At 48.5% G+C, this 20548-nt stretch overlaps 2 protein-coding genes across 2 annotated transcripts in view; one reads left to right on the top strand and one right to left on the bottom strand.

The window, feature by feature from the left end:
• AARS1 (alanyl-tRNA synthetase 1) overlaps nt 1-19665 on the top strand; it is a 20230-nt gene extending 565 nt beyond the window's left edge. Inside the window, exons 2-20 of the mRNA XM_056862695.1 lie at nt 771-959; nt 1952-2097; nt 3052-3243; nt 3833-3977; nt 4558-4703; nt 5823-5931; nt 6028-6178; nt 6374-6498; nt 7065-7209; nt 8286-8464; nt 9057-9170; nt 10067-10273; nt 11405-11589; nt 13195-13303; nt 14336-14449; nt 15879-15998; nt 17105-17191; nt 18363-18476; nt 19453-19665. Of these exons, the coding sequence (XP_056718673.1) occupies nt 771-959; nt 1952-2097; nt 3052-3243; nt 3833-3977; nt 4558-4703; nt 5823-5931; nt 6028-6178; nt 6374-6498; nt 7065-7209; nt 8286-8464; nt 9057-9170; nt 10067-10273; nt 11405-11589; nt 13195-13303; nt 14336-14449; nt 15879-15998; nt 17105-17191; nt 18363-18476; nt 19453-19638 (2763 nt within the window). The 3' untranslated portion in view covers nt 19639-19665. The remainder of the gene's footprint in view (nt 1-770; nt 960-1951; nt 2098-3051; nt 3244-3832; nt 3978-4557; nt 4704-5822; nt 5932-6027; nt 6179-6373; nt 6499-7064; nt 7210-8285; nt 8465-9056; nt 9171-10066; nt 10274-11404; nt 11590-13194; nt 13304-14335; nt 14450-15878; nt 15999-17104; nt 17192-18362; nt 18477-19452) is intronic.
• Nucleotides 1-20548, bottom strand: part of LOC130489000 (RNA-binding Raly-like protein) — a 181250-nt gene that overhangs the window by 133375 nt on the left and 27327 nt on the right. The window lies entirely within an intron of this gene.

Genomic DNA, 20548 nt, shown 5'->3' on the forward strand with positions numbered 1-20548 from the left:
GTAGTTGTGAGTTTCCTGCATTGTGTAGGGGATTGGACTAGATGACCTGGGAGATTCCTTCCAACTTTGTATTTCTAGGATTCTGTGATTATACTATTTCACTCAATTATTAGTTGGTTTAGGCTGGTAGATCTCAAACATTTTGAAGCAGGACTTGCTTCTGAATTTAGGTTGGATCCAGAGTAAATTAGTTTTCCACCAATCCCCCTTCCCACTCCATAACCTTTTTGTGTCATCTCTCAGGGTCTTCTTTTCCACCAGGAGCAGTATTTTGCCTAGATCAGTGGGCTGCAGTGGGAGAGGGGAGGCTGGGAAGTTTTATTCTGTCCTTGGAAAAGTTAGTCTGGATCTGACTATTACTCTTATTTTGAGGACCTGTTTGCATAGTAACTCCATGCTACTCCCCTCCACCAACAGATACTGAATCTTATAACATTGAATAAGTTTATATTTTAGTTTTTATAAATATATTGCAATATTTATTTATTTATTTCACTGGGACATGAAGTGACTTACATGGAGCTTGCATGTTCATGCAGAAGCAAGTCCAGATTTGCCATTGAACCTACCATCTTTTGAGGGAGGCCATTGTTATTCCCATTGTACAGATTGAGAGAGACTGCGTCTGTGTCCTCTACAGAGTAAGGCCTTGAACTTAAGTCTTCCAGATTTTGCCACTGGTTCCATTTCAACTTGTGTGTGCCAGGAAGCCTTTCTGAGTCCAGGTGCTTCTCCTGAATCAAAACCGGTCTTTTTATTTCTCTCCCTAGTTCAAACCCATCTTCCTCAACACTATTGACCCCTCCCACCCCATGGCAAAGCTGACGAGAGCAGCCAACACGCAGAAGTGCATTCGGGCTGGCGGGAAACACAATGACCTGGATGACGTTGGCAAGGATGTCTACCACCACACTTTCTTTGAGATGCTGGGCTCCTGGTCTTTTGGCGATTACTTCAAGGTACAGTTATAATGCCCTGAAGTGGATGGCTCAGGCCAGCGATACCTCAGAAGCTAAGCAGGGTCAGCCCTGGTTAGTATTTGGATGGGAGACCACCAAGGAAGTCCAGGGCTACTACGCAGAGTCAGGCAATGGCAAGTCACCTCTGTTTGTCCCTTGCCTTGAAAACCCTACAGGGTCGCCGTAAGTTGGCTGGGACTTGATGGCACTTTCCATCACCACAGTTATAACACTGGGTGGGGTGGGAGTCAGTTCTAACTGAGACTGCAGGTAACTAGCCAGTTGTTACCTGCCTTGGGTTCTGAGATGCTCTGGAGAAAGGCAGGTATATCAGTATTTTAAATAAAGAAACAGTGCTTGCAAGCTGTTCTCTGCAACTCTGGTGGTAAACCTGTATCTGGCTACAAGTCTGCACACAGTATGAACTTCAGCTTCTCCTTTTCAAAAAAAAAATAACCCCAGTACTCATACAATCCTGGTTCTAAATCTCTAGTCAGTACCACTTCTGATTGCAAACGCGGGCTAGAATCCTCCCTGAGTTGTGAGTTTTCTATTTGCAGAAATTTTTTCTATATGGAAGTATCTAATCAGGTGATTCTCCCCCCCCCCTGCAAAAAAACTGGTGCATAATTAATTGCTTCTTTGTGCAAAGAAAATCCCTGTAACTAAAAAGCTAGCCCCTCAGGATTATAGCAATCTGAAGTGATACTGTCTAGACACAAATTTAGCACCCCGTTGAGAACCAGGATTGTATGAATACTGGAAATACGCTGTTGCTGAAAAGTGATAGCTGAGGTTCATGGCATGTGCAGACACACAAAATATACACAACCACAGAGAAGGGTGTGTACAGTGTTGTAAAATTTATATCAGTTCACTCATTGCCTCTATGAAAGGCGGCTGCTGCATGTTTAGGGCAGAAGAGGCGGTGTCTAGAGCTCCTTTGAGAAGTTAGTAGATTGTGCCTTAGGCCTGCTTTCTTCTCCATTCAGGAACTGGCTTGCAAATTTGCTTTGGACCTGCTCACCAGGGAATTCGGCATCCCCATCGAGAGGCTTTATGTCACATACTTTGGAGGACACGAGGCAGCTGGCTTGCAGCCAGATTTGGAATGCAAACAAATCTGGCTAGATCTAGGGTAAGTGGTGTGGAGACATGATAGAGGTCTATAAAATTATACATGGTTTGGAGAGAGTGGACAGGGAGAAGTTTTTCTCCCTCTCCCATAATACTAGAACACGGGATCATCGGCTAAAGCTGGAGGGTGAGAGGTTCAAAACAGATAAAAGGAAGTATTTTTTCACACAACGCATAGTTAAATTGTGGAACTCCCTGCCCCAGGATGTGGTGATGGCTGCCAGCTTGGAGGGCTTTAAGAGGGGAGTGGACATATTCATGAAGGAGAGGGGTATTCATGGCTATTAGTTAGAATGGATACTAGTCATGCTGCATACCTGTTCTCTCTAGTATCAGAGGAGCATGCCTATTATTTTGGGTGCGGTGGAACACAGGCAGGATGGTGCTGCTGCAGTCGTCTTGTTTGTGGCTTCCTAGAGGCACCTGGTTGGCCACTGTGTGAACAGACTGCTGGACTTGATGGGCCTTGGTCTGATCCAGCAGGGCCTTTCTTATGTTCTTATGTTAGGGAAACTCCAAGGTGCATTGAAAGTTGCTGTGTGTTTTGAACTGCAAGAACCTCTGATCTGTGATATACAGTGTGGCAAGAGGGGAAGCCCATCAGGATGGTCCTGGGATTTTCCTGCCCAGAAAACAGAGAGGGCAAAAAAGAGGCAGAGAAGCACAATCAGAATCCTGTTCTAAATATCCTTTTGCTGTTTCCAGGCACTGCTATGTCCTGAACCAGATGCCTCTTTCTTCCAGATAGTGTTTTCGATGTAGATTTACTAATCAGATGAAAATGCTTTCTTTTAAAAATGGGAAAGCGCAGTGGGTCCCAGGGATCCAGAGTCTCTTTTGTAATCAAAACCACTACTGGTTCCTTTTAAACGTGTACAATGAGACTGTCCATTACAGACTCTTTCCCTGTCCTTTTTACTCCTCTGTCACTCACTGGGCATTTCCTCCTCCATAGCCTGGCAGAGAGCAAGATCCTCCCAGGCAGCATGAAGGATAACTTCTGGGAAATGGGAGACACGGGGCCTTGCGGGCCTTGCAGCGAGATCCATTACGACCGGATCGGGGACCGAGACGCTGCGCATCTTGTCAATCAGGATGATCCTAATGTGCTGGAGATCTGGAACCTGGTGTTCATACAGTTCAACAGGTGATGCGAGAATTCCTCTTGCCTTTTAAATTGTAGCGGTTTATTAATTATTATTTTATTGCAGTTCTCCTTCAACGCTTTTTGGAAATTGTCCAAATAAACCAGAAATCCTGCCCTAAAGCATCTCCTCCCCAGTGATCATTTTCCTTTGTCAGGAAGAATCCAAAATAAAGAACATGACCCACATAATACCTTTTATTAAGACCGGCCCAAAAGAGTGTGTAGACCTTCTCAAGGTTCACCAGAATTCTTCATGAAGTTGGATGAAGAGTTCTGGTGAACCTTGAGAATGCTTGCGCACTTTTATAGGTTAGTCCTAATTTTTTTTTAAAAATGTGGATTGTGTTCTTGATTCTGGATTTTGCTTTTGGACCAGCAAGTCTGCAAACAACTGTTGGCTAGGGAGAAGTTATTTCCTTTGGGTTTTATGCTGGATTAGTTTTAATTTACACCTGCATTCATAGGTTGTCCCAGACTGCACATACTCTGACTTTATTTTATCCAGTGGCGTTGCTTTGAGGAATGGGGAAAGATATGGGTTCCTGTTCATGTCTCCTGCATTACAAACATGTTTCTTTCCACTCTACAGGGAGTCCGACGGGATCCTGAAGCCTCTTCCCAAGAAGAGTATTGACACTGGGATGGGTCTGGAGAGGCTGGTGTCTGTGCTGCAGAACAAGATGTCCAACTATGACACGGATCTCTTTGTGCCCTACTTTGAGGCTATCCAGAAGGTACTGGGTCCAGATGCATTGTGGGTGATCATCCGTAGATGAACTGTGTGTGATCTCTCCCTCTCCAGAGAATACGCTGTGCGCCTCAATCAGGGGTCCCTAGCCTTCTCTAACAAAGGGCAGTGAGTGGGCACAATAACAAAATGGCTGTTGTAAGCGGCAAGGCCAACCAGAAAATGACAGGAAGCGAGGTTATGTATAACTCTAATAGTAACTCTTCAATATTTCAGGAAGAAGCTCTTTTTAATACGATGCCTTTTTATCTGTCATCTTTTTATTCTGTTGATCAGAAGCCCTGCTGGGCATAAGCCCTCCCTAGAGCCACCCACTTTCTGAAAGTACTTGGTGGGCACCAGAGAAGGTGTTGCTGGGTGCTATGGTGCCCATGGGCACCATGCTGGTGACCCCTGGCCTGAATCTGTTGCAGCAAAGTGCACCTTTCTCCTGCAGACTAGTCCTAGCTGAATACTTTCCCCCTTCTGTTCTTAAGTGTAGCAGGGTGGCCTTCCGCATGTTTCTCATGAATGGAACTGTACGCCTCTCCCCAACTCTTCAACATCACCTTATTTCTTCTTCCTAGGGTACAGGTTGCAGGCCGTACTCCGGGAAGGTTGGTGAGGAGGATGCCGACGGCATCGATATGGCATATCGCGTCCTGGCTGACCATGCCCGGACCATCACGATAGCCCTTTCAGATGGCGGCAGGCCCGATAACACCGGCAGGGGGTGAGGGATCTCTGGGGCCGAGCTGTTCAACCTGGGCCATGTGGGTTGTGTGGACCTGGTATGGGGCTTGGGAAGTAAGGCGTGGATCCTAAGCCTTGCATCCATTTGCACCCTTCCTAGTCATTGAGGAGGGGGTGCTTTTGGGTTCCCTGGAAAATCTGAACCTTCATTACGGCATGAGCAGAAGCGAGGTTTAGGATCCCGTTTTAGGGATGCTTATATGGTTCAAGTGAACAGAGCAGAAATTCACATGCAGCCATTTTTTAAAACATAAAGAAGCTTCAGAGATGGTTATCTCAAGACCATTATCCTGCAGTAATAACTCTTGACGTGATCTAAGGATTCTAGGAGTTTTGGCTGCACACCCCTGCTTGGTTGTCTGGATCCTGGCCTCTGTTATATTTCCATCAAAGATTAAACGCCACCTGCTAAGGATGATAACTCTGATCACTGTTTTTGAGGATGGAAGGTGAATCTTACCACTTACTCTCACCAAGACCCATTAACTTTCAAATCACACCGTCGTCTGATGAGTGAGGCAAAGTCGGAAGTTGTTATTCAGGGATGACAGCTTGTATCCAACCCAAAAACAAAAGTTGTGTAAGACATTAAGGCTAGTCAAACTAATACAACACAGCTTTGAGGAGTACAAGTTATCCAGAACTCTTTGTTTTTTGGTTTTTTTAAAAGGATCCTCACAACGATTCCCCTGTGAGGTAGGTTAGGCTGAGAGAATGGGACTGGGATTGGCTCAAAGACACCCAACAAGCTTCCATGGCAGTGTGGGGATTTGAACCTGGGACTCCCAGATCCTAACCGCTGCACTGCTTTGGCTTTCTGATCTCAAGGTCTCTTCCTTAGCATGCTCCATTAGGATGCTTTGTTGAATCCAGTGGGCACAAAGTGTGGCTAGTATCAGGTTCTACCCTTGGCATGCTGGGAACAAGAAGCCAAAAATGGAAGCCTTCCAACTAGAAAACATAATAACCAATAGTTGACTGAATGTCCTTTGACTGTGCAGCAAGACATGAAGGGCGATGCCTGTGAATCCTGACGCTGAGGAGATTGTCTTGGCTACAAATGAAGCTAACCCCCTGCCATCTCTTTCCCCTCATGCAGCTACGTTCTGAGGCGCATCCTTCGCCGTGCAGTGCGCTATGCTCATGAGAAGCTGAACGCCCGCAAAGGGTTCTTCGCAACCTTGGTTGACGTGGTGGTAGAGTCACTGGTAAATGCCTTTCTGTTGCTGTTAATTTGGGGAGGGGGGCATGGAGCAGAGAAGAGAGAATTAGTTGTTTTGAGCAAACTATCCCTGTTCCCTCAGGGCGGTGCCTTCCCTGAACTGAAGAAAGACCCTGACATGGTGAAGGACATTATCAATGAAGAGGAGGTTCAGTTTCTGAAGACTCTAAACAGAGGGCGTCGTATCCTTGACAGGAAGATTCAGAGCCTGGGAGACAATAAGACCATTCCTGGTAGGAAACGGGACATCATAGAGTTCAACCAGCCTGACCGACAGTGCGGTGCAGTGGTTAGAGCATCAGACTAGGATCTGGGAAACCCCAGTTCAGATCCCCACTCTGCCATGGAAGCTTGTTGGGTGACTTTGGGCCTACTGGGTGCTACTCCAGCAGTTTTCACTGTTGGCTCTCCCGCCTTTCTGCCTCCAGGAGACACTGCCTGGCTATTGTACGACACCTACGGTTTCCCCGTGGATCTCACCGGGCTGATTGCAGAGGAGAAAGGCTTGAAAGTTGACATGGAGGGCTTTGAGGAGGAGAGGAAGGCTGCCCAGGTAATTCAGGCTTGTTTAGGCGTGTTGATTGAGTATGTCGAACCATGTGTTGATTGGTTTAAAAATATGTGCATTCACTTTCTCTGCATTGCATGAAGGCAGTTCATAGCCAGAGCTGCTTTGTTGTGGATCAGTGTTTTTCTCTTTATACCAGTGTATGGGGACCTTCATGCTTATGAAGAGGCAGAGCTTTCTACAGGGATGGCCACTGACTGCTGTGTAGCCCTTTTTCCCTAGATCTGCAACTCTCCCACCCTGAAAGGACTCTCTGTTTAGTAATTAGATTGGATCGAGGCTTTCTGGGCTTACAGTGCAATCCTAAACTCAGACGTAACATCCTAGTAAGCAGGCTTCAGGTGGCAGCCTTAATTTCCTGGTGATGGTTCGAAAGCCCAGAAAGGACAATCTGAAAACATAGCAAGGTTTGAAATTTGCTTCATTAGTTGATCTGCCCCGACTTTTTCAGTGCTGTTTTCTAGCCACTAGGGAGCATGGTCAAAGGTACTGCTGACCTGCTGAGGCCTGCTTTTCCTTCCTTTCACCCTTGGGTTTGTTACTGTTCCCAGCTCAAATCCCAGGGCAGGGGAGGTGGTGATGAAGACCTCATCATGTTGGACATCTACGCCATTGAAGAGCTTCGGTCCAGGGGTCTGGAGGTTACGGATGACTCTTTCAAGTACAACTACACGTCAGATCCCAGTGGCACGTATGGTAGGTCCTAGGCCGCTCCCTTTTAATGTAGAATGTCAGATCTTGATGTGTTGGCACAGTGGCTGTCTTGGCACACGACAACAAGGAGTTGGCTCTTGTCAAATTCTGTGTTTTCCGTGCCTTTCCTATACACTACATCCAAAGGCCTCTACAATTAGGAACATGAACAGCTTCTTGAATTAATAGGTCACAAGCGAGAACCCATGACGACTTGTGGGGGCATCTCACCCCCCTCCCCCATTATTTCCTCTTTCCCTCCCCTGGCAGGCTCCGTAGCCTTTCCCCTTCTCTTCTTCCCATCCAACAGCCAATTGATCTGCCCTCCCATCTTCAGTTTGCTCTCCTCTGGCAACCTTTACCCGCAAGGTTGTGCAGTGCTGGCTGCTGGGCCAGGCCCTGTTGCACAGTGGGGAACCTGCAAGGACTTGAGTAGGGCACCTCACTTACCTCTGTATCTACCTTCCCACACTCTCTTCTCCTGGCAAAGCCCTGTATCATCATCTTTCCCTGCTTCCTTCCCTCCTTCCCACCCACCAACCAACACACCTCTTCTCTGTCCCCCATCTTCAGCTATATTTATTATTTTAATTATTTGGGTCTCAAACAGGAGCTAAAGCAGCTTACATCAGAGTCCTGGGACGAGACTCTCAGATACTCCATTCAGTGCATTCCTAAGCAGAGTCACTCCCTTCAGCATGGTGTAGTGGTTAAGAGCAGCAGACTCTAATCTGGAGAACCTGGTTTAATTCCCTGTTCCTCCACATGAAGCCTGCTGGGCGACCTTGAGCCGGTCACCGTTCTCTCTGGACTGTCTCAGCCTCACCTTCTTCACAAGGTGCCTGTTGTGAGGAGAGGAAGGGATTGTGATTGTAAGCTGCTTTGAGACTCCTGAAGGTAGAGAAAAGTGGGGTACAAAAACCAACTCCTCCTCCTCTTCTTCTGCCACTGACTTGCACTGATAACCTCCGTTGCAATCGCCAGGCTCATGTTTTGCCCTCTCTGCTGCCTAGCATGATTTTTAAATAAAAAGAGTTCTGTGCCTCTCCAACACTTTTTTGTTTTGCCCCAACCTGCAGAGTTTGACAGTCCTGTGGCTATGGTGAAAGCCCTCCGCCGGGACAAGATGTTTGTGGAAGAAGTGTCTACGGGCCAGGAATGCGGGGTCATCCTGGATCAGACCTGCTTTTATGCCGAGCAGGGAGGACAGATCTACGACGAGGGTTATCTGGTTAAGGAGGACGAAGGCAGTGAGGATGTACGTTGCTGCTCTGACTTGTGGGAGGGGCAGACTTTTTCGAGGGTGTTGTGGAACACTTATTCCACTGTTGGCTTCAGTGTTCCTGATTGTGATGTGATAGTTAGATTGTGGAACTCCCTGCCCCAGGATGTGGTGATGGCTGCCAAGTTGGAAGGCTTTAGGAGGGGAGTGGACACGTTCATGGAGGCGAGGGCTATCCATGGCTTCTAGTCAAAATGGATACTAGTCATGATCAGACCTATTCTCTCCAGGATCACAGGAGCATTCCTAATATATTAGGTGCTGTGGAACACAGGCAGGATAATGCAGCTGCAGTCATCTTGCTTGTGGCTTCATAGACGCACCTGGTTGGCCACTGTAGGAACAGACTGCTGGACTTGATGGGCCTTGGACTGATCCAGCATGGCTTTTCTTATGGTCTTGTGACACCTGTATCTGCCCCCCCCCAATAATTTTGGGTCCTGGAATCTGGCTCCTTCCCAAGGTTTCTGCATCTGTGATTGGGTGGGTGGTTGCAAGAATCCCACCCCCTGCCTCTGTTCTTGCCCATGCCAATTTAGTCTGCTAATGTCTTTTTCGGTTTCTGCAGAAGACGGAGTTCACGGTGAAAAACGTACAAGTGCGTGGAGGCTACGTCCTCCACATAGGCACAGTCTATGGCAACCTCAGAGTTGGAGACACCGTTTGGCTGTATGTGGATGAGGTGAGCGGATCACAAGGGGGTGGGGAGCGTGTCCCATGAACACTGTCCTGGATTCACATGTTAGCTATTTTAAGCTAAGATCCCTTCCTATTTTGATCTGGGGATACTGGCCAATCTTTGGCTAGGCCTTATCTTTTTAAAATTGGTTTAAAGAACAAAGGTGCGATATAAATGTTTGTAGATAAACACATCTGTGGTCTGAGGCGGGTTGGAGTCTGGAAAAGGATTGTACTCTCCGGACACCAACCATAAGTGGCCAGTCTCTAATAAGTTTAAGGGCTTCACTGTTATGGAGTACAGGCACTCAGGAACAACTGGGACATAACATACAAGACTCAAAGAGAGATGCAGTGTTGAGCTCTGGACTGTGAGAAAAATGAAGAGATGCACATTTAAGTGATGGATACTTGAATTGGTCTTTAATCTTCCTGAATTTCCAAAAACATGAAGAAGAGTTGGTCTTTATATGCCTGCTTTCTCTACCACTTAAGAGAGACTCAAACCGGCTTCCAATCACCTTCCCTTCCCTTCCCCACAACAGACACCCTCAGATGGGGCTGAGAGAATGTGACTAGCCCAAGGTCACCCAGCTGGCTTCATGTGTAGGAGTGGAGAAACAAATCCAGTTCACCAGATTAGCCTCCGCCGCTCATGTGGAGGAGTGGGGAATCAAACCTGGGTCTCCAGATCAGAGTCCACCGCTCTTAACCACTACACCACGCTGCCATGATTGCTTTTGGGTGAAATCTTTTTATCAGATCAAGGTTAAAATTATGTAGGGCCACAACAGGGTTAAATAAAATTGCTTTGGGGGCCAGATTCAGTGTTTCAAGCCACCTGGTTGCAGGACCCCAGTTTCTACCACCCTCCTTCATAGCTGTCTTTGCTTTCTGCAGTCACGGCGAAGACCCGTCATGAGCAACCACACGTCCACCCACATTCTCAACTTTGCTTTGCGCGCTGTCCTGGGGGAGGCCGACCAGCGAGGGTCCTTGGTTGCCCCAGATCGGCTGCGGTTTGACTTCACCGCCAAGGGAGCCATGTCAACCAAGGAAATCAAGAAGGCCGAAGAGATTGCCAATCGGATGATTCAGGAAGCCACGGTATGGTGTGTGGTGTCATGGCTGTCAGGGCTGGGTTATGTTTAGTGTTGTCATCCCTGGGGTGTTCAGCAACTTTCTGCCACTCTGCTTGTGTGAAGGAGGCAGAGCCGGACTCCAAGGCCTGTTCTCAGCTCCCTAACACAGGGTTTTGAACTTCTTGGCTCTAGAGCAGGGGTCCCCAACGTGGCACTCTCCAACACCTTTCCTGGCATCCATCAAATGTTTTTAGAAAGTGGGTGGGGCAATGTGGGGCTCTTGCCCAGCGAGGCTTCTGATTGGCCACTGGAGATCTGATTGGCTGTGCAGATTAAAATGAAGTTTCAGTTGGAGCTGTCGCCACAGTGTCTCTTTTATTCTCTAGCACTCCTCTTTCCCGGTGTATTTTTAAAATGACCCCTCTTCTCCCCTGCACTTGGGCATCCTATGTGTTTGTGTGGGAGTCCGCCTCATTTGGCAGCCGTTTTGTGGTTATGCCCACCACCCTATATCAGAATTCCAAAGGTGCCCAGAAGGTCAAAAGGGTTGGGGGCCTTGCTCTAGAGGTTGTCATTATTGTGTGTGCGTTTTAAAGACTCTACCCCTTTTTCTGTAAAGATTCTCTAAAAATAAACCCATGACATGGAAATATTCTGTTTTGTTGGGCGCAGTTACTGGATCTGTGGCTCAGTGGTAGAGCGTCTGCTTGGCAAGTAGAAAGTCCCAGGTTCAATCCCCGGCATCTCCAGTTAAAGGGGACTAGGCAAGTAGGTGATGTGAAAGACTTCTCTGCCTGAGACCCTGGAGATCCACTGCTGGTCTGAGTAGACAATACTGACTTTGATGGACCAAGCGTCTGATTCAGTTTAAGGCAGCTTCATGTGATCGCTTTTCACGCGTTACATTGAATGCATGTACAGCATAAGCCTGATTTTTCTTTATATGAGCTTTGAGTAATTTTCACGTTACAGGTGACGCATGTTCAGCTAGACTTGTGACATGAGCCACACATTTATCCAGGTACTAATCTGCAGTTTAATCAGTAAAGCGAACGTACGCTGGCTCTTTCTTACAAGCAGACGTATGTGCAGGATGTGCCTTCTTTCACTGTAACATGTGAACACAGCTCTAACCTTCTTGCGGTCAATTCTCCAGGTGGTATATGCCAAGGACTGCCCTCTGGCAGCAGCCAAAGCCATCCAGGGTTTGCGAGCCGTCTTTGATGAGACGTACCCTGACCCCGTTCGTGTCGTCTCGATCGGCATACCCGTGGAGGACATGCTGGCCGACCCATCCAGTGCTGCCGGCGCAGTCACATCTGTTGAGTTCTGTGGTGGGACGTAAGTACTGCAGAAGGAAGAGGGGTTATGCAAAGGTACATAAGAACATAAGAAAAGCCTTGCTGGATCAGATCAAGGCCCATCAAGTCCAGCAGCTGTTCACACAGTGCCCAACCAGGTGCCTCTAGGAAGCCACAAACAAGACCTGGCAACCCTACGCATGGACACGCGTCTCAAATTAGGGTTGCCAGCTCTGCGTTGGGAAATAACTGGAGATTTGGGGGAGGGGTTGAGCCTGAGAAGGGTGGGGCTTGGGGAGGGGAGGGACCTCAGCAGGGTATAATGCCAAAGAGTCCAATTGTCAAAGGGCCCATCCTCTCCAGGGGAGCTGATCTCTGTCACCTGGAGATCAGATGTAATAGCAGGAGATCTCCAGTCACAACCTGGAGGTTAAGCAAATAACAGCACCAGCTCAATTAATAATGCAATCACATTTATCATGTATGTTCCAATTGATAACAATTGATATTATTAATTGGAACATACATGATAAATGTGATTGCATTATTAATTGAGCTGGTGCTGTTATTTGCTTAACCTAGTTGTGTCAGCACACGTTTTGTTTAGTCTAACAACCTGGAGGTTGGCAACCCTATGACAAATAAAACTGCAGCCATGAGCAGTGTGGTTGTGGCACCCATCAAACAGATTGATGGGGGCTGCTAGGCAAGTTCAGGCCTGATTAAAAAAAAATTCTTGGGGCCCTTATAATAATATACGGTCGAACATGCAACCTGCTCAGGCTTGAAAAACAACTGTATAATTTATCCTTGTACGTGTGTATATATTTTCTGAGACCACTGAGGAAGGCCTTTTGGCCGAAACGCATCAGGTTTATGTGCGTTCCTTTATTCTTAAGCTCATATGACCAAAGATCTTGAGCATGAAGAATACATAAAAGATAAAACAACATTAAAAGATGACAAAATCTTAAAGGACTTAAAACATAATAGTACAAATATAAACAATAAAATAGATAATACCTCCAGTTAGCACATAAGAAAATACGTACATAGACCCATCCAAATCATTTCAATGTAACTTTCAAGGAACTAGAAGGGAAGATGCTTAGAATCTAGTTTATGTGTCTTTGCTAGGCTCCGTTTGTCTCAAAGCCTCTCTGGCCTCTTCATCTTGGTTTGTAAGCCCTGTGGGGCAGAGATTGTGTCACTACCATGTATTGTACAGGGCAACTAGTTAATTTCTTTCAGTTGTAGCGATGGCAACTGTGGTAGCTTGCTCCTGTGTGCTAAGCCTTAAGGCAGGGGTGTCAAACTAAATTGTTTCAAGGCCTGGATAAATGTTGCTTGGCCATGTCTCGCCAGCCCAGATTGAGGGGACGGTGACTGCCTAGCCTGCAGGCTGGATAAGAGCCCTCAAGGGGCCGGATCCAGTCCCCGGGCCTTATGTTTGACACCGTGCCTTAAGGCATCAAAGCAAAGAGATGCAGTCAGTATACCTTTCTATCAACGAAAGGATTTGCAGCAAAGCTAAGATCTGCCCATTCCCAGTGGGTCTCTCACTAGCTGTTCTAAATACATTTGCTAGAACAGAAGGGAAAAAAAGAAAACGATGGGTTTCCCCCTATTCCTGATGTTTCCACAGCCACTTGCAGAATTCCAGCCACGCTGGTTCCTTTGTGATTGTATCGGAGGAAGCGATTGCCAAAGGTATCCGGAGGATAGTGGCCGTAACTGGAGCAGAAGCCCAGAAGGTGAGCGGAGAGTGGGGGGCGGGGGGGAACATCAGGAAGAGGGGCCCACTGACCCAGGTGATACCTCGGTCGTACAGCATCTGTTTTGCATGTGGAGAGTTCCCAAGTTTGATCCCTGGCATCTCATTCAAGATCTTGGGTATCAGGGCTGGGGAAGACATTTGCCTGGGAACCACAGAGCTGCTAGCAAACAGCGTAGACCAGGGGTCCCCAACGTGATACCCGTGGGCTCTATGGTGCCCACCAGCACCTTTTCTGGTGCCCACCAAGTGTTTTTAGGAAGTAGGCAGGGACAGATAAGGTTTGTGCCCAGCAGATTTGATTAGCTGTGCAGATTTTATAAAATGCCTCTTTGGTCGCAGCTGCCATCACAGTACAAGGATCAAGAGAGCCAGCGTGGTGTAGTAGTTAAGAGTGGTAGACTCTAATCTGGAGAACCGGGTTGGTTTCCCCACTCCTCCAATGAAGCCTGCTGGGTGACCTTGAGCCAGCCGCAGTTCTCTACGAACTCTCTCAGCCCCGCCTATCTCACGAGGTGTCTGTTGTGGGGAGAGGAAGGGAAGGCGATTGTAAGTCGGTTTGATTCTTCTTTAAAATGTAGAGAAACCCGGCATATAAAAACCAGCTCTTCTTCTTCATCTACACTGTGTTCTGAAGTTAAGCTGTGGCAATCATTTTGTGGCTGGCTGCACCTCCTGCAGCAGCGATTTTGTTGCTGTGCTCACCGGGCTGCGTCAGAATTCCAAATGTGCCCGCAGGCTCAAAAAAGTTGGGGACCCCTAGAGTAGCCAGTTTGAGGCTTGGTTGACCAATGGTCCGATTCCATGTAAAGTAGCTCCATATGTCAAGATGAAGTTGATGAAATTGATTTTCTCCAGGCTCGTGTGTGCGTACACTGCGCTTGCACATACGGCCCTATTTAGCTGTGAGGCTGAGAGTGACAGTTGGGGCTACCAGCCGCTCCCACTGAAGCGCTGACCTGCAAGATTCCTTTTTCGTGCCACCGCCAATTGTTGAACTTCTCTTCCCAAGGCGCTGAGGAAAGCAGACAGCCTTAAGAAACTGCTCTCAGACCTGGAAGCTAAGGTGAAGGTGCAGACCGCTCCCAATAAAGAAGTCCAGCGTGAGATTGCGGACCTTGGTGAGGTACGAGACTTGGTCGCTCTTGGTAGGGGGGAAGGCAATTGCAGCACCTGCCCCAGAATTGCCCAGCCACTGTGGAGCCAGCATGGTGCAGTGGTTAGGAGCGGTGATTTGGAGCGGCAGACTCTAATCTGGTGAACCTAGTTGGTTTCCCCATCCCTACACATGAAGCCAGCTGGGTGACCTTGACCTGGTCACAGCTCTCTTAGAGCTCTCTCAGCCCCACCTACCTCACAAGGGGTCTGTTGTGGGGAAGGGAAAGTGATTGGAAGCCGGTTTGGTTCTTCCTTAAGTGGTAGAGAAAGTTGGCATATAAAAACCAACTCTTCGTCGTCGTCTTCTTCTTCACTGAAGTCCGTGCCGTTTTGCCCAAGGCCGAACTGGAGAGGCTGCCGGCTGTGCGGAGTAGACTCGTAAGTGAGGCTGTGCGATGCTCTGCACCAACCAGCTTGGTGTAGTGGTTAAGAGTGGTGGTTTGGAGTGATGGACTTGGATCTGGAGAACCGGGTTTGATTCCCCACTCCTCCACATGAGCAGCGGAGGCTAAGCTGGTGAACTGGATTTGTTTCCCCACTCCTACACACGAAGCCAGCTGGGTGACCTTGGGCAAGTCACAGCTCTGTTAGAGCTCTCTCAGCCCCACCTACCTCACAGGGTGTCTGTTGTGGGGAGGGGAAGGAAAGGTGATTGTAAGCCGGTTTGAGTCTCCCTTAAGTGGTAGAGAAAGTCGGCATATAAAAACCAACTCTTCTTTTTCAATATAACCTTGGATCTGTAGGCAGGAAAGCCAATCTCAGTATACAAAATCAAATACTATCATAACACCGTGTTGCATCGTTATGTTCCTAGAAACCAGGGAAGAGGAACGTTTTATGCAAAGCATTGAATCAGGACCTTAACGTCCTTCCCAGGGAAACCAGATTCTGACACCTGCAATTCAATATACAAAGTAATCTATTTTCCATAATTGCATAATTATGTTCCTGGAAGCTATGGATCCAGGTGCTATGCAAAGCACTGAATTTGCCCTTCCCAGGGAAGCCAGATTCTGAGACCTATATATCTTCATAAATCAACATTGTGTAATTGTGTGCCTCAAAGCCACGGGGAAAAAACAAGAAGGTTATGTCGAACACTGAATCAGGTTCTTACTATCCTTTATAGTCCTTCATTGAGGTCCTGATGTTTATTTTTACCCAGCAGATTTTAATCTTATCCAAAAAGCCATAGGAGCTAGATGCTTCTTTGTTTTGAAACAGAAGCTGAGATTCTGGGGATTCTAAACTCAACAGAGAGTGGTCGATTTCTGCCCAGCCTGCTTGGTCTCACCAACGACACGCAACACTTAGTCCTGCCTGTAGTGATGGGGATACAACCCTCTGGGCGCCTTGTGAAGTCAGGGAGGGACTTCACGTTCTTCTTCCATTTGCAGACCCTGGCCATGGCTGTCATTCCTCAGTGGCAGAAGGATGAGCTGAGAGAGGCCCTCAAAGCCCTGAAGAAGGTTATGGACGATCTGGATCGCGCCAGCAAAGCCGACGTCCAGAAACGAGTGAGTTTGTCCTTTCTGTGCTCCCCCCTTCACATCTCTTCCCCTGGCTGTGTTGTATATGAAGGCTGCAAATGAATAGAAATTGCTGTAACATGCAAGGAGTGAGCAGGAAGGGACTCTGCCTCTTCTTTTATTATTTTAAAGGGAAATGTACCAGTTTCTGCCCTGTGGCGCAGAGTGGTAAGCTGTAGTAGGTAAAAGGTAAAGGTCCCCTGTGCAAGCACCGGGTCATTCCTGACCCATGGGGTGACATCACATCCTGACGTTTACTAGGCAGACTTTGTTTTATGGGGTGGTTAGCCAGTGCCTTCCCCAGTCATCTTCCCTTTAATCCCAGTAAGCTGGGTACTCATTTTGCCGACCTCGGAAGGATGGAAGGCTGAGTCAACCTTGAGCTTGCTACCTGAAACCAACTTCCATTGGGATTGAACTCAGGTCATGAGCAGAGCTTGGACTGCAGTACTGCAGCTTACCACTCTGCGCCACGGGGTACTGTAGTACTGCAGTCAAAAGCTCTGCTCGCAACCTGAATTCGATCCCGACGGAAGTCGGTTTCAGGTAGCCGGCTCAAGGTTGACTCAGCCTTCCATCCTTTCGACGTTGGTAAAATGAGTACCCAGCTTGCTGGGGGTGTAGGGAAGATGGCCAGGGAAGGCCCTGGCAAAACACCCCATAAACAAAGTCTGCCTAGTAAACGTCGGGATATGATGTCACCCTATGGGTCAGTAATGACCCAGTGCTCGCACAGGGGACTACCTTTACCTACCAGTTTCTGCACAACTGGCTCCCTTCATGTGTCTGGTACATACCCGTGCTGCCTGAATCCACAATAAAATTGTCTTGAAGCCACATGATGCGCCTTGACTGAGGCTGAGCAGTTCTGAGTAGGGTCTATGCCCAGAGAGGAGCCCAGTTGGAGAACTCCCCATGTGCATCACCTTGAGTTCCACAGAAGAAAGGCAGGATATCTATGCCATAAACTAGAAGTCAGTCATGCAAGGTGCTTCTCTTGTGAGTCAGATGGAATCTGGAAGGGGTTCCATTCCTGTTCATAATCAGCGATCGTATCCATGGGCTCTGTTTTTGAATGTTTCCTTGTTGTCCAGGTTCTAGACAAGACGAAACAGCTCATAGAGTCTCACCCCAACCAGCCGCTGGTCATCCTGGAGATGGAAAGTGGAGCTTCTGCTAAGGTAATCCGACTGAATGGCCGCACCAGCCCTTTCCCCCGCCCTCACAGCCATAAAGGAGACAGAATACGGGAGGCTGGTTTTGTTTCTCTAGCTGCAAACATGATGTAGACCCGGAGAGGTGAGAATAGCATGAACATAAGAAAGGCCCTGCTGGATCAGACCAAGGTCCATCAAGTCCAGCAGTCTGTTCACACAGTGGTCAACCAGGTGCCTCTTGGAAGCCACTAACAAGACGAGTGCAGCAGCACCATCCTGCCTGTGTTCCACCGCACCCAAAATAATAGGCAAGCTCCTCTGATACTAGAGAGAGTAGGTGTGCAGCATGAAGCACTCCCTGGGGGTGATTTGGGAGTAACCAGTGCCTTTCCAGTGCAGTTCAGTTAGCAATTACATAAGAAAGGCCATGCTGGATCAGCAGTCCATTAGTCTGTTCACACAGTGGCCAACCAGGTGCCTCTAGGACAGTGAGGGTGAACATTTTAGAGAGCGAGTGCCCAAACTGCAACCCAAAACCCACTTAAAGTGCCAACATCAATTTAACCTGAATACTGAGGTTTCCTCCCAGCTCGGCAAGGGGGGGGGCACGGGGAGTCCAGGGAAGGGGGGGAGCGCAGAGCCCTTCAAAGCCCCCACCGCCCAGAATCCAGGGAAGGGGGGGCAGCTTTGAAGGGCTCCACGCTGCCTGCAGGCCCCCGCACGTGCCCACAGAGAGGACTCGGCGTGCCGCACTTGGCACGTGTGCCATAGGTTCGCCAACACGGCTCTAGGATGCCCACAAACAAGACAACTGCAGCGGCATTTGCTGCATTCAATGGCAGGTTTTCGACAAAGGGTCCAAAGCAAAGGCAGGCATCTCATTTCCCTGGGACACCCCTTCGCTTGTCAAGGAGGGCTAGTCATGCAGACACCTTCCCCTGGTTTCTGGCAATCGTGGAACCATGAGAACTAGCACCATCTAAGACACTCTGCAGGTCTGGTCTGTAGAGTGCCCAAAACAGCAAACCTGGTTCCTAAATTAGAGGGTCAAGCGCAGAATGCTACCACCTCCCCCCCCCCAATCCTTAAGAGACTGTGTTGATGAGGCCTGCCCAAGCTTGGCATGGGTTCTGATAGCCAGGGCCCACCCCAACAGCGTGCTTTTAACCTAACCCGACTGCACGTCTTCCTGCAGGCGCTGAATGAGTCCTTGAAGCTGTTTAAGGCTCACTCCCCCGAGACAGCCACCATGCTTTTCACGGTGGATAACGAAGCCGGCAAGATCATCTGCTTATGCCAAGTTCCACAGGTAAATCAGGGAGGAGTCGGGGTGGGGGGAGAAAACTGGACTCTCAGGAGTCCACGGGGGCACTGGCAGAAAAGCAATATGGGTCACTGGAGCCTGCTTTATCTCTGCGTGGAGTGCTCAGGAGGTGGCCCTTTTCTAAGGCCGATCATAGCTCTGGAACTGAGAGTAGACTGGCTATTTTTGGCCACTGTCGAATCTTGTCAATTTGAAGCTTTATATGCAGTGCCAGTCACCCAGCTTGATGTCATGGTTAAGAGCAGTGGCTTGGAGCGGTGGACTCTGATCTGGAGAACCGGGTTTGATTTCCCACTCCTCCACATGAGCGGCGGAGGCTCATCTGGTGGACTGGATTTGTTTCCCCACTCCTACACACAAAGCCAGCTGGGTGACCTTGGGCAAGTCACAGCTCTTTTAGAGTTCTTTCAGCCTCACCTTCCTCACAGGGTGTCTGTTGTGGGGAAGGGGATTGAAGCCGATTTGAGTCTCCCTTAAGTAGTAGAGAAAGTCAGCCTATAAAAACCAACTCTTCTTTTTCTACCCTTCACTCATTGGTAACATCTGTAAGAGTGTCATTATGAAATGGCTGTTTCTTCCAGCATCTTCTCATACTGTGCCCAGCCTGACATTGCAGAGCTTCTAGCGTTTCTTATACTTGCCAGCAGTACCTGGGAAAGGCACCTTGAACATTGCCTGTCTCAGTTTTTTAATGAATGGAAGAATCTAATGCGCCCTGACCTGAATGGCCCATCAAGCCCTATCTCCTCAGATCTCAGAAGCTAAGCAGGGTCAGCGCTGGTTCATACTTGGATGGGAGACCACGAAGGAATTACCAGAGGCAGGCAATGGCAAACCACCTCTGAACGTCCCTTTCCTTGATAACCCTATGGGGTCGCCATAATTTTGCTGTAACCTGACGGCACTTTCCTCCACCACCACCAATGTCCTCTCTTGTACACTTTCTCCCTCTGTCTCCCAGGAGGTGGCCAGCAAAGGGCTGAAAGCCAGCGAGTGGGTGCAGCAGGTGTCAGGGCTGATGGACGGGAAAGGGGGCGGCAAAGATATCTCTGCTCAGGCGACGGGCAAAAACGTCGACTGCCTCGAGGAAGCCCTGCAGGTGGCCACGGACTTTGCCAAGCTGAAGCTGGGAGAGCTGAAGAACTGACCTCAGTCCGGGCACGCGCCGAAGAAGGGAATTCCACGTCTGCTCAGCCAGTAGGGTTTGGAGCTGACTTTTAGTGGTGTTTGTGGAGATAACAGGCTTACGGGTTCTTGTCCTTCTGAATTCACCAGCTCAGGCAGTGACCCAAACATAGGACAAAATGCCAGCACTGCACAGATTCTAATCTAGTCTCGTGGTAATAACTGACCCATCCCATGATGCCTGCTGTCAAGTTAGCTGTCTCAATTTTTTTTTGCACAGATGTTTGTCATTTGCTTCCTGAGGTTGTAAGTTCAGTGCTCAGAGCTGGGGGGCCCCATACAGTTTAAAGAATCGCAACCAGGATTCTGCACGCACAACCTCCATCCGTGCTTGGGCACTTGAGATGGTCGCTGTCACATGAGCAGGCGGAATGGTGAACGTCACAGCTGCTATTTACCCCTTCCTCGTCTCTGTAACTGTGGCTGCTCTAGCTGCTGGTCATAGTATTAACCTGTGTTTGTAGCAAAGCCTCAGGCAGGTTCACTTGCCCCGGCATGAGAAACCGTGGCCACTAGATTGACTGCTAAATAAAAGAACAGACGCAAGTGTTTCTATGGGCATTTGTGGTTATGAAAACATAGTGTGTGTGCGTGCAGTTTATTTATAAAGAATGCCACTTGCAGGGGCAATTGGCGCATATTAGGATTATATATCTTTGTCTATTTGGGGCATAGCAAGGGGGAGCAGGGAGGGAAGGCAGCATGGTATAGCCTAATCTCATTAGATCTCGGAAGCTAAGCAGGGTCAGTACTTGGAAGGGATACCTCCAAGGAAGTTTCTGGAGAGGAAGGCGATGGCAAACCACCTCTGCTTCTTGCTTGCCTTGAAAGCTGGGGACACCCTAGGTCGGCTGCGACTTGGCAGCACTTTA

Source organism: Euleptes europaea, chromosome 17 (genome assembly GCF_029931775.1).
Source record: "Euleptes europaea isolate rEulEur1 chromosome 17, rEulEur1.hap1, whole genome shotgun sequence".
Lineage (NCBI taxonomy): Eukaryota > Metazoa > Chordata > Lepidosauria > Squamata > Sphaerodactylidae > Euleptes > Euleptes europaea.